Here is a 12,944-nt window from a genome sequence, read left to right on the forward strand (position 1 = left end):
CAGTTTTCAAAAGCCAAAGAAAAAGTAATCCAGAATTAAAAGAAAAAAAAAAAAGGAAAAAGAAAGAAAGAAAGTCCTGTTTCCAGAATGAAGTTCCCTGTCAGCCTGCCTTGGGCCTTAGGTGGAGAAGCAGAGATTAAAGAGTCAGTATTCTTTTTCATGTTTCATCTGCCAGTTTTGTGAATGTAGAAAGAGAACCAGTGGCTACAGCTAAGCACCCAACTGTGGTATTAAGTAGAAAGTGTGATTCTAGCACACCCCCCTCACTTCCACACACAGATACACACTCTAGTGAATTCAAAAATAATTTTTGAGTTTCTAGCAGAAGGCACCTGCTCTCCGTTCTCTGCGGCCACTGATGAAGGTACCTCCAGGAGGGGGTGAATGGCGCCACAGATGCGTCCTCCTATCGCCATGACGATAATGAAGCTCTTTGTTCGGCTGTGTGAATGTGAAGTGTGGAATCTCCGATGATCTCACCATTTCCTATTTATTCTATACTCACCTGAATGCACCATGTCTTGCAGCTTTTTAATGCATATGCAAACCACTAAAATGTCCTTTTGTGAGACACTTTGCTAAAAGACCGCTTTTGATATGTGTTCTTCATCTCCTCTTCAAACTGAATTAGACTGCTTCCTTCTTTTTATGACACAACTAACTCACTATTTAGAATCTTTGGCTTTGATTTTGTAGAACAGCCCAACAGGAAGAGACCACGTTCTCTTTTTTCCTCCATATTTCTGAAGGCAAACTTGTACTGATTTGTTTTGATTTACTACCAGAATTATGTTCCTGCCACAGACACTGGCTTCCTTTATGTCCTTTCAGTCATCAGCCTGTGTCTGTGGACAAAGTTTTCCCAAGGAAAACTGAAATCCCTCTGTTGGTAACTGTGTGCAGGGCCACGGATGTGTGCCTCAGCAAAAAGTTCATCAGATTTGCAGGGTGAGGAATCATTCTCTCTAAGCAGTACATTTCTTATAGGCCAACCACTAAGCTCAGACTGAGACCAGGTGACATTTTAAAAAGATATTCAATAAAACTTAGCATCCAGTCTTGGGGGGTGGAGAAGTGGCAGGGGAAAGGTATATCTGATGTAAAAGGTCACATGCTCTAAAATGTAAGCACTCTACAATTTTCTTTTGATTGAACTGTATTGGCATCTTCCTTCACAGTTAGAGGTGTGTGCTATTACTATTTTGACTTCAATAGCCAAAGAGACACTTATTCATGGTATTCTAATTGTTAGCTAAGCAAGGCTGGTACAGTTCAACCAGGATGATTTAAATCTCTCCCAGTTCATCTCTATAATATTCTTCTCACAAGTGGAGGTCACTTCTGTCCTCTTAAGAGCACAGCTTATAACTCTAAAGCACCTATAACTTGGAGGAAGGGGTGGTGCCAACAACAACCTCCTGGCTTTCCTTCCAGCAACAACAGCCAAAAGCAACTGGTTACACCCTAGGCCTCAGAGGAGCAAGGAACATGTTCTTGTGTGCTAGCAGAGATGTTTCCAGTTATGTCTGGGGCCTTTCAAGATTCTCCGCTAACCTGTGCAGGTGTGTTTATCCTCTCTCTGTCTTCAGGTTACTTTGTGAAATCTAAGAAGAGGTCATTTAAAAGTTTTGGGATCCTCGGCTGGGTGCGGTGGCTCAAGCCTGTAATCCCAGCACTTTGGGAGGCCCAGGCAGGCGGATCACAAGGTCAGGAGATCGAGATCATCCTGACTAACACAGTGAAACCCCATCTCTACTAAAAATACAAAAACATTAGCCGAGCGCGATGGCGGGCGCCTGTAGTCCTGGCTACTCGGGAGGCTGAGGCAGGAGAATGGCTTGAACCTGGGAGGCGGAGCTTGCAACTGAGCCGAGGTCGCGCCACTGCACTCCAGCCTGGGTGACAGAGAGAGACTCCGTCTCCAAAAAAAAAAAAAAAAAGAAAGTTTTGGGATCCTCAAACTAAAAGTAATTGCTAGAGTACAACTTTAAAGACATAATTCTAGAGATGCTTTGACATGATCAGTGAGTTCAACAAGAGACACACAGGCTGCTCGGCCCAAAAAATTTGCAGAGCAGAAAGTAAACTTTGGAATAAACCAAAGAAAAGATGCCAGGTTACATGTTAGAGGTACCCAGACCATATGACAAGGATGTGATATTCAAATTAGAATCTCTCTCTCTCTAGTTCCTCTCCCTCTGTTCCTTTCCCTTTGTAGTTTGTAGACATGGTCATGACTTTACTCCTAGGCTCATTGGTGTGATGAGTATCTACCTCTTTTCAAGGGACAATTAACTATCTTTTTAAGGACTTTCATGTCAAGTAACTCACATGGTGCTTATTTTTCTTTTTCCCCACAAAAGGAATTTTATGAAATAAACGTATTCAAATATTCTCTCCTTTCTCACTGCTTTCTAAACCTAAAACTTGAAAATAAAAAACAACAGCCACTGGATTAAAGAGAATCAAAAAAGTTTTTTCCGTGTTTTTCAAGTTCTCTAATTTATTACATACTAAAAATCTCTTTCAAACTGGCACCAAGGTGGCTTTTCTTCTTGAGCTGATTAGGACCACATGAGCTCAGGAAAAGCTGTCAGATCCTGCCTCTGGCACAGCTGGAATGATCCAACTGATTTGCCAGTAGGGCTTTATTTTATTTTATTTTATTTTATTTTTTTTCAAGGAAAGAAGCTTCATCCCAAAGTCATAAATTTATATTCTGGAGGCCCAAGCAAAAAGTATTTCTTGTTCATTTTTTAAGGAAGCTAAATTCCATTATGATTTCTTTTTTTCTTTTTTTGAGTCAGAGTCTCGCTTTGTCACCAGGCTGGAGTTCAGGGGTGCAATCTCAGCTCACCGCAACCTCCGCCTCCCAGGCTCAAGCGATTCTTGTGCCTCAGCCTCTCTTGTAGCTGGGATTACAAGTGCACACAACCACACCTGGCTAATTTTTGGATTTTTAGTAGAGGCAGGGTCTCACCACATTGGCCAGGCTAGTCTCGAACTCCTGGCCTCAAGTGATCCATCCGCCTTGGCCTCCCAAACATTGATTTCTTTACGAGACATTTTGTGATATTTTGGGTGATATTTTGGTAAATATGTTGTCCTAACTCTGCACTGTATCTGTGGTTATCTAGATTCCCACTGGAGTGTGGGGGTCTCATTCAGAAAACACTAATTCCTAGGAAAGAGTCATGACCTAAGACCAAACGAGATTGTCTACCCTTTAGGAATTCTGTCTGTCAGACTGGCCCACAGTAAAACCACAGGTCAGTCAAACTCGTCTCCTTCAGCTGCCCACGGTGGGCTCCTGAACCTGCTTTGTGGTATTCACCACAGAAAGTCAAGGGCTTTCAAGTGGCTCCCTGACTCCCCAAGGAAGCCTTGAGCAATTCCCTTCCCCTTTTACAGATAACCTCCTCACATCAGAAGTCACCTGTCCTGCCTCTTTCACATTTAACTCTCCTCTCTTGCTAGCTGACCCTTGGCCTGGGTGATAAAGAAAGCTGTATTATTGTATTCATGGGCCCTAACAAATAAGTGCTGGATTTATCTTCTCAGGCAACACAGATCCATTTAAGTAGACCCAGAGTTATCCTCCTGTAATTCAAAAAGATGATACCATACAATCCCTTAGCAAAGGAGCCTTTCAGCCCCCTTCACTACACATGTGTGCCGACCACCGGGGAGGCCAAAGGTTTGGCTGGATATCCATTTCCAAACTGGGATTTTATTAAGAGAAAGTATTATCAGGAATGAGGTGGGTGATCTTTACGTTGATTCTGCAGATTCTAAATTGATATTATAACTCCTTTATCCCTTTGCCCCTCTTGTATACTTTGTATACTGGAGATCATTCTTTTTAAAATTTTGCCTGCTTTTGGTCAAATTCTAGTTGGGAACTCCCAGGTAGGCTGTGCTGATCTGGCCTGCCATCTCAATGTATTATTCTTCATGTGATCCTAAAAAGGGACTTCTTAGTCTCTTTGCCTTTGTTCAACATACTAGAACCATTTGGAATTATTCCTCATTCCAGATACAAAGCAGACAGAATTATGCCCCCAACCACTGATTGGGGTACTGTAAGTTTTCTCTGTGAAAACAGTGGACAGAATTATATAATCCATCGTTCCTCTATTAATAGTTAACCAGGCTGAGAGGATTTGAATAAAAGCACATCTTGTTGCATGCAACAATGGTTTGACAGAAGAGCTGTATGGCAGAGTTAGTATTTTACTGCTTTCAGCTTCACCACGCGGTTTTGTAGCCTGGGAAGCCATGCATGCAGAGTGGCAGAACTTACAATTGCCTACAAAAGGAGGTACAATGCGACCTGTGGAACCACGCTACCAAGAGATGGTGACAGTTCCAGGCCTTCAAAACACCCTAAACTGGTGAGGAGTTTCAGAATGAAACTTGTTATGATTTGAAACACTCATCAGAGTAAGGTTTTTTCAAGTAAGAGTTAAGATATAATTACCAGATTTTACAACCGTCCCATTAGCGTGCTGCAAGAAAAAAAGGAGAATGGAAGAAAACCTTCAAAGTTTATATGTTTGTGGATATAATTGATGTGTGATTTTTGAGCACTTTGAGAACCAGGAAGAGTGGCTCAGGACAAGATGAGAAGAGCTTCCACAGCCTTAAACACAGCTCTTTTCCAAAGTGACTTCCCTTTACACCCATCCACCTCCCTCAAAAAAAAAGATCTAAATGTACTTCATGAAACTATTGTATATGAAGCACTTATTAGCCGTAATTAAATGGACAATATGAATTTACTACGTCTTTAGGACTCTGGCTTGTTCTGGTTTAGAGCAAGATGATTAATGCAAATACATATTACTTGAGATAACCATTTAGCAGCTAATTTAGCCAAATTTATTACAGCAGTTAGAGGTTTTTCATTTTAGCAGACGGAGACAAGGACATGCCAAAAGTGGGCAACGTAGATGAGTGCACACTGCCCTCTAGTGGCCAACCAGCTGGTGAGCTTTTGCGGGGCGCCGAGTTGCTGCGATCCGTAGCCAAGTAGTAACAGCAGGTTTTCCACATTTCCGGCACCCTTTTAAACCATTCCCATCCACAGCACTTTATTTCAGGGGATGATTTACTGTGCTTTCCCCTTTTACTAGCTCAGGAGTACCCAGATACAAATCAAATCAATTTCAACTTGGCGAGATTTTGGTTAAAGTATCATTTTTAACATCTGCATTTTAAAGCTCTCTTCCAGTGGGTATTTAATGGCACCGTTTCACATTACTGATTGTTTTTACTTGTTCCTTCATTTGGGGCCATATTTCAGAGTCTGTGTGGAGCTGTCACTCTGTTTGGCTCCAGCCAAGTCAATTCTGTGCCTCCCTCAGGCCAGTGTTGCTCTCTGACTCCACTGGGGAATTTATTTTGTTCCAACATTCAGCGAAGTCTCACCAGAATCTCCCCCGACTGACCAGTGTAAATTTAGTTCATCCGAGGACTATAAATTCTGTTAGACAAGATCAAAAGGAACAGACATATAAGGATGCGGGTTGAGATTGCTCACACTGAGGAGAAATGATCAAAGAGGAGGGGTAAAGCATCTTTGGAACCATTCAAATATCCAGAATCTCAAAGAGGTCTACCTCAAAGCTATGAATAAATCACAAAAAAATTTGCCTTTCTTACCATCTGATGTCAAACCCATTGACAATATCCACACCGCATTAGGTGTTCCGTGAGCCAAAAAGATTTGTAGTCCTTTTATTCTTTTCACACCATGGCGGCCCAAAACGGAATAAAGTCTTGCTACAAATGCCAGTAACCCTGGCTCCAGAGCTGCCACTCCACTGAATTGATTTCATTTGTCCTACTAATGGCATTCTATATTAAGCATACAGAGGGTCACCCTGGCTTGGTGCAGGTCCATTTTTAGGCTTAAGGCTTTGCAGAGATTTAAAAAAAGTATTTGATCCCAGTCTTAATACAACACCTTTGTTTTTTTTTCCCCAGTGCTGAATAAGGGTCAGTGTGTGACAAAGTACTATCGCTGGATGCAGAAGAACGGAGGATATATTTGGATACAGTCCAGTGCCACCATAGCTATTAATGCCAAGAATGCAAATGAAAAGAATATCATCTGGGTGAATTACCTTCTTAGGTATATTTTCTGCTTCTTTTCTATTTCTCTCCTGGTTATAAAATATGCAGCCCTATGGTTAATAGCTGACATGTTGTGAATATTATCTTTTGACAGTACCTGGTGTGGAATTTCATGGCAATTCTGCTATTCTTTCCACAAGATTCAAATAAATGTGAGAAGATCAAACTATGTTGGAAGGGACTTGCAGGAAAGATTTCAAGATTTTCAGTAATTCTCGGTCTGTCAGCATTTGGGCATCTCTGCAGAAGTTGCTTTGGTTTTCCCACAAATCCTTAGGCCAGAAGAATACAGACTTCAGCCTACAGCTGAAGCATTCAAAAAGCATCTCCTCTTCCCCACCACAGACACACTCACACACTCCAGTTCTTGTGAAAATTAAGTAAAACAGAATGAGAGAAAAGTGGCAGGGAACATTATATTCCTCTTATATTTCATCCCTTTGATGCCCTTAGCATATTACATAGGGTTTGACTTCCTGGGCATTAAAGTTTTGGTCAACAAAGTGAGTTGCTTTGCCGGAATCAAACAATAGCAGTGTAAAAATGAAGGCAATCTTTTTTTTTTTTTTTTTTTTTTTTTTTTTTTTTTTTTTGGCCCTCTGCTTTGAGATCTTGGGCAAGCTTTACTGCTCTTAAAATGTGTCCTTAACATTCTATGTACAAGTGAGCCCAAGCTCACCTGCTTCCTAAATTCTGGTGTGAGACACCATTTCTCTCCCCTTCCCAATCTACATTCTGCCTTTGGATTCAAACTAGCAGAAAACTAACCAAGACCCACAGATTGGGTCATCTGAATTTGGGGGCAGGCTTTCTGGGAGGTTCACGCCAATCCTGGCGTGACACTATCACAGCACTTGGCCTGGCTCCCTCCCACCCCCATCATGCTGGTCTTTGGTTTCTCCTGGCCTAAAGCCACCAAGCAGAGCCCACACGTGGTCTAAGTAGGAAAATTTCCAATAGGTCTTATGAATGGAAGTTGGTGCCCTTTGGCTGATAATTTAGACAGGGAGTACCTGAATCCCATTTTTCTTTGAGACAGCCAAATGGAGCTGAGAAGCTAACAACCATGGCTCATCAGCACACTGGCCCTTCAGAGTGTGTTCACATACTGTGGTGATGACTTGAAGGCATGAATGTGCTTGCTACCAACAGCATATCAATCAGACACTAATGATTATTGCTCTAGAGAGGGCCTTAATGTGCACCACTTAAAAGAGTCTTCATTTATCTACTTTCTATTTCCTTTTTTTGACCTCTTCTGCTCTACATTAATTCTCTGTAAAGGTAAAAGTATGTGTATTGAATGTGGCTTTCTCCAAGGCCTGATTTCTGTGCAAAGTCTCCCCTGTGTTTGTGATGTGTTCAAGATGAGTTCTGATATCAAGGAATCCTTGCACATGGAGTTTTATGGAATAATTACTATAGGGAATGCAGGTGGTTATGAAAACTCATATGCCAGACAGAAAATAGAATAAGGTCTTGTGGCACTGCCATTCTTTTGCCAGGCAAAATGATACTGTGACAAGGAGACCCATCACCATTAAGAATGAAACGCTGGAAACAGGCACCCTAGGGCTAGCAGTGTCTGGCTCCCATGTTGATGAAACATAGGTGCTGAAGTCATCTATGTGGTTGTTACTCCCATTCTGTGAGATTTCTTCCTATCTGGATCTTTCTTCCTGCCTCATCAGCTTCATGACTTCCTCCTCTGCCTACAAATGCAAGGAGTAAGAAGAGCTAAGCAGTCAGTCTCTGAATACCATTGATATAGCCTAGGATCAGATGGTACAAACTCATGAGTTTTGGTGATTCTATTCCATCAAAGCCCATGTGGATAGGAAGGAAGTTTTGGTATCAAAGACCAGTCTTCAACCTCAAAAGCTTCAATCTCAGGCATAGAAGACCTGTTTCAGCTGACCTAAAACCCTCCCTGAAGTCAATGATAAAGGACTCTAAGTTGTAGGGCAAGTGATCTGTGAGCCCCCAAAGAAGACTAACGTCGTGGGCTTCAGCAGGGGAAACTGGAACCAAGACAGCCATTCACTGGCATCACTTCTATAGAGCAGAAATCTAGAAAGAAAATGATGTGGCCCTGCAAAACAGCAACTGCAGAAGTTTGGTTTTCTTTCCCACATTCTTGTCTATTATTCTTCGCTGAGCAATACTTTCACATCACTTCTTCCTTCCCAGAACCCTTGCACCCAGGCCCCAATCCAGGCTTGTCCTTCCTTGTTCTGAAGCTACCACTCCTCCAGTCTTCTTCCCATTCCCTTGTAACACTTAATAGAATTATAGACTCTTAGAGTATTCAGAGAAGGAGTCCATTTTCCCACCATTCGTCTCATCTGATTATCTAGAGAAAGCTTTGCTGCTGAAGCTAATTCACACTAAGGAGTAAATGCCTGATAATCCATTTTAGTGAATTACCCCTCCCAGGAACATTTGCAGTTTTGGAGTAGTTACTGAAACAGTGACTCTTTACTATAGGAATTTCGCTAGAGATTAGCAAATGAGTCAGTAATCATCAATTTTAAGTCTCTGCTTGGCTAGCTATCATGGAAAAATAGAAGAGGCATTTCCCATTTTGAAGCAGGAGGATTTCCTTGTGCCTTCAGATTACAGGAGCCTACTCTCCTCATACATCAGGTGGCCTTGGAGTGGCATTTCCAGAAGACAGGTCAAACTGACTTAACATGCTGTCTCTTCCAAAAGAGCCTTGTTTCCAAACTAAAAATAGAACAAAAATTAAGCACATTTGTGCAAGTGAGGTTAGATCCCTTCTGTTAGGGCCTCTTTCACACTGGGACTCTCCCCACTGCAATCAGATTTCCAGCTAACAAGCCACAGATGTACACCACATGAGCAGATGAAAATGTGATTGTAATGGGTGTGTTGACAGTTCGGTAGCCATAATCCATGCATCCCAAGGTGCACCTGTGCATCTGTCAGATAGGCACCAAGGGCTCTGCCAACCCACCAATAGCGTGGAAGCCATCTGAGCAGCTGAGAAGCTACATCAAGGGCCCAAAACAAAGGTACTGAGGCCATAGACTCATTAGGAGCCCAAGAAAAGACAGGACACACCAGGAGGCATGGGAATTAATTGTTGAGAGTACTTCTCATCCTCCCTTCCCCCAGGTGTTACTCTGGGAGGACTGTCAAGCAGCCCAGTTCCCTGGCCCCCAGTGGTACCTGATTATTTAAAGGCTTCTCTATGGCTTTCATGGAGCATTTGAGTATTTGATCATTGCAGCAGGGTGCACCTGTACCCTGGCACATGCAAGCCAAGCTTCCATAAAATCCCATGAAGAGCTGAGAAGTGATTTCATGTTTAGTCTTTGAAACTTTCTAAACTCCAGAAGTCTGGGACAAAGAAGTGGGGGAGAAGATGGTCCAAACAAACCATGCAGAATGGGTGTCTACACTCCTGACCAGTGCCTCCCTCCCACAGCAATCCTGAGTACAAGGACACACCCATGGACATCGCACAGCTCCCCCATCTGCCGGAGAAAACTTCCGAATCGTCGGAGACATCCGACTCTGAGTCAGACTCTAAAGACACCTCAGGTATTACAGGTATTATTCCTTCTTCTCCATGTTCTGCAGTGATGGCTTGCCCACGACACACGGGGGGTGGGCAGTGACCAGAGGGCCATCATCAGAGGCAAAGCAACTGGTCACATTTCAGAGAGACACATGTCATATCAAGCTATTACTGAGTCTCTGCCTCTCTCCACACACGCATACATATAATTGTACACCACTACATACCTGTATGTACTGTATATGTATATATACACACAATACATATAGATATGTAGTGCTGGATAAATACTTGTGTGTGTGTGTATATACGTATGTATATATGTTGTGTGTATCTATACACACAGAAGAAAGAGATCTTTTGAGATCTGACAGATCTCTTTCTTTAAATATACAGAAAGAGATTGATTGCTATCAGCAATCATTCAATGTCAATCCACTGGCCATACAGAAGGGACCCTGCTCTAACCTCATAGCTAGCTCTCGACCTCTACTAGAGGCAGGTACTAGGGCCAGCTCCAGGAGAGTCTGTGACTTTGAGCCCCAAGTATTCACATTCCCACCAAGCTAGGACCGAGCCTCTAAAGTAGGATACTTAATGGCATTGATCAGTGCCCCTTTCAGGGTGCTGGACTGTTACTTATTTCCTGAGTCTATGCAGAACAAACTCATGCATTTTCATTTCTTTTGGGGAAGCAGACTTCCTGAGTAGTTCTTTGGGACACAGGAAATTAGAATACAAATTTGCTTTTCCTCCCATCCCCAGCCCTCTTCCAGAGACACTCATAAGGCCAGGGAGCACCAAACTTGTAGGATTTTACAGCTGCAAGAAAATCTTTTTTTTTTTTTTTTTTTGAGATGGAGTCTCGCTCTGTCACCCAAGCTGGAGTGCAGTGGCCAGATCTCAGCTCACTGCAAGCTCCGCCTCCCCGGTTCACACCATTCTCCTGCCTCAGCCTCCCGAGTAGCTGGGACTACAGGCGCCCGCCACCTCGCCCGGCTAGTTTTTTGTATTTTTATAGTAGAGACGGGGTTTCACCGTGTTAGCCAGGATGGTCTCGATCTCCTGACCTTGTGATCCGCCCGCCTCGGCCTCCCAAAGTGCTGGGATTACAGGCTTGAGCCACCGCGCCCGGCCTGCAAGAAAATCTTAAACCTCTTCTAACCCTCCCTCTTCTGCTACAAAAGGGGAGGCAATGACCACAGCCTCTAGTCCAGGCTGCCAGTCAGGCTTCATCCCTCAATCTTCAGAGCTTGTGTTACTGGAAAAATCTATTCTCCCAAAAATGTGGCAGCTAGGTTTCCCTGACAACCCCCTATCATGATGGCACCTGAGCTCCAGCTCCTTGTTTACATGTACAAGGGGTACATGTAAACATGTATCCCTTCCTCCAGACCCAGCTTCAGGGAGGCAGAAGGAGGGCAGAGCACTCAAGGCAGATCTTCATTGTCTTCCTGTCCCTAAATTGCATTAATTCGAAAGTTCTTGACAACGACATAAAAAGTCCTAGAATTGGTAGTCTCTGCCCCTTTTTAATATAGTGTATAGTTGTGAACAAAACGAAGAAAAATTCCTAGCCCCAGTGAGCTTATATACTAGTGGGAGGAAGAGACAAGTCAATAAAACTAAAATATACAGTGAAGCAGCACGGTGGCTCATGGCTGTAATCCCAGCACTTTGGGAGGCTGAGGTGGGCGCATTGCTTGAGTCCAGGAGTTTGAGACTGGCCTGGGCAACATGGCAAGACCCTGTCTCTAAAAAAAAAAAAAAAAAAAAAAATCAGCCATGTGTGGTAGTAGGCACCTGTGGTCTTAGCCACTCTGGAGGCTGAGGCAGGAGGATGGCTTGAGCTGGGGAGGGCAAGTCTGCAGTGATCGGTGACCGTCCTACTACACTCCAGCCTGAGGCACAGAGGCAGACCCTGCCATAAATAATAATAATAAATAATAAAAATAAAGCTATACAGTGAATCAGATGGTGGTAAGTGCTGTGGGGGAGAATAACTTATGGAATGGAAAGAAGGAGAGGGGCTCTCAGTAATGAACAAAATATTCACCAAGGGAAAATGCAGACTCTTTAGAAAGTCACCCTGCATGTCATCATTTTTCTGTCTCACACCTTAATCCAGGTTATGTAACCTGACTTCCTGAGTATCTTTGTGGGACTTCTTAAACTTGAATGTGCCTGAGAATCACCTGGGGGTCATATTCCAATGCAGAACCTGATTCAGTCTATCTGGGTGGTAGCAGAGAGTCTGCATTTGCAACAGATGTCCAGATGATTGCCAGTGCCGCTGGTCCTCGGCCGGCACTTTTTGAGTAACCGTCCAGCTAATCCAGGCCCTTAGCAGAGAGAAGGCCCAGGCTTTAAGTCCTCTGAAGGTAATGGAGAAGCCCGTGATGAGGACGGACACTTGCCCTGCTCCCCGCCCCAGCCCCTGCAGGTGACAGGCTGGGTCGCCCCGCTAACCTGGTGTCTTCTCTCTCTTCTCTCCCCATCCCCACCACCTCCGGCCCCGGGCCCCACGCAGAGGACAACGAGAACTCCAAGTCCGACGAGAAAGGGAACCAGTCCGAGAACAGCGAAGACCCGGAGCCCGACCGGAAGAAGTCGGGCAACGCGTGTGACAACGACATGAACTGCAACGACGACGGCCATAGCTCCAGTAACCCGGACAGCCGCGACAGCGACGACAGCTTCGAGCACTCGGACTTTGAGAACCCCAAGGCGGGCGAGGACGGCTTCGGGGCGCTGGGCCCGATGCAGATCAAGGTGGAGCGCTACGTGGAGAGTGAGTCGGATCTGCGGCTGCAGAACTGCGAGTCACTGACATCGGACAGCGCCAAGGACTCGGACAGCGCGGGCGAGGCGGGCGCTCAGGCCTCCAGCAAGCACCAGAAGCGCAAGAAAAGGCGGAAACGGCAGAAGGGCGGCAGCGCCAGCCGCCGGCGCCTGTCCAGTGCGTCGAGCCCGGGCGGCCTGGACGCGGGCCTGGTGGAGCCCCCGCGGCTGCTGTCCTCCCCCAACAGTGCCTCTGTGCTCAAGATCAAGACGGAGATCTCGGAACCCATCAACTTCGACAACGACAGCAGCATCTGGAACTACCCGCCAAACCGGGAGATCTCCAGGAATGAGTCCCCCTACAGCATGACCAAGCCCCCCAGCTCCGAGCACTTCCCGTCCCCGCAGGGTGGCGGCGGTGGGGGTGGTGGCAGCGGGGGACTGCACGTGGCCATCCCCGACTCGGTCCTCACCCCGCCCG

At 44.8% G+C, this 12,944-nt stretch overlaps 1 protein-coding gene across 1 annotated transcript in view; it reads left to right on the forward strand.

Annotated features, from left to right (window-relative positions):
• NPAS3 (neuronal PAS domain protein 3) overlaps positions 1-12,944 on the forward strand; it is a gene marked incomplete at its 5' end in the record, with an annotated part of 867,539 nt that overhangs the window by 852,696 nt on the left and 1,899 nt on the right. Inside the window, 3 exons of the mRNA XM_011941876.1 lie at positions 5,989-6,136; positions 9,590-9,714; positions 12,213-12,939. Coding sequence (XP_011797266.1) covers positions 5,989-6,136; positions 9,590-9,714; positions 12,213-12,939 — 1,000 coding nt within the window. The remainder of the gene's footprint in view (positions 1-5,988; positions 6,137-9,589; positions 9,715-12,212; positions 12,940-12,944) is intronic.

The sequence above is a fragment of the Colobus angolensis genome, unplaced genomic scaffold (genome assembly GCF_000951035.1).
Source record: "Colobus angolensis palliatus isolate OR3802 unplaced genomic scaffold, Cang.pa_1.0 Scaffold202, whole genome shotgun sequence".
Classification (NCBI taxonomy): Eukaryota; Metazoa; Chordata; class Mammalia; order Primates; family Cercopithecidae; genus Colobus; species Colobus angolensis.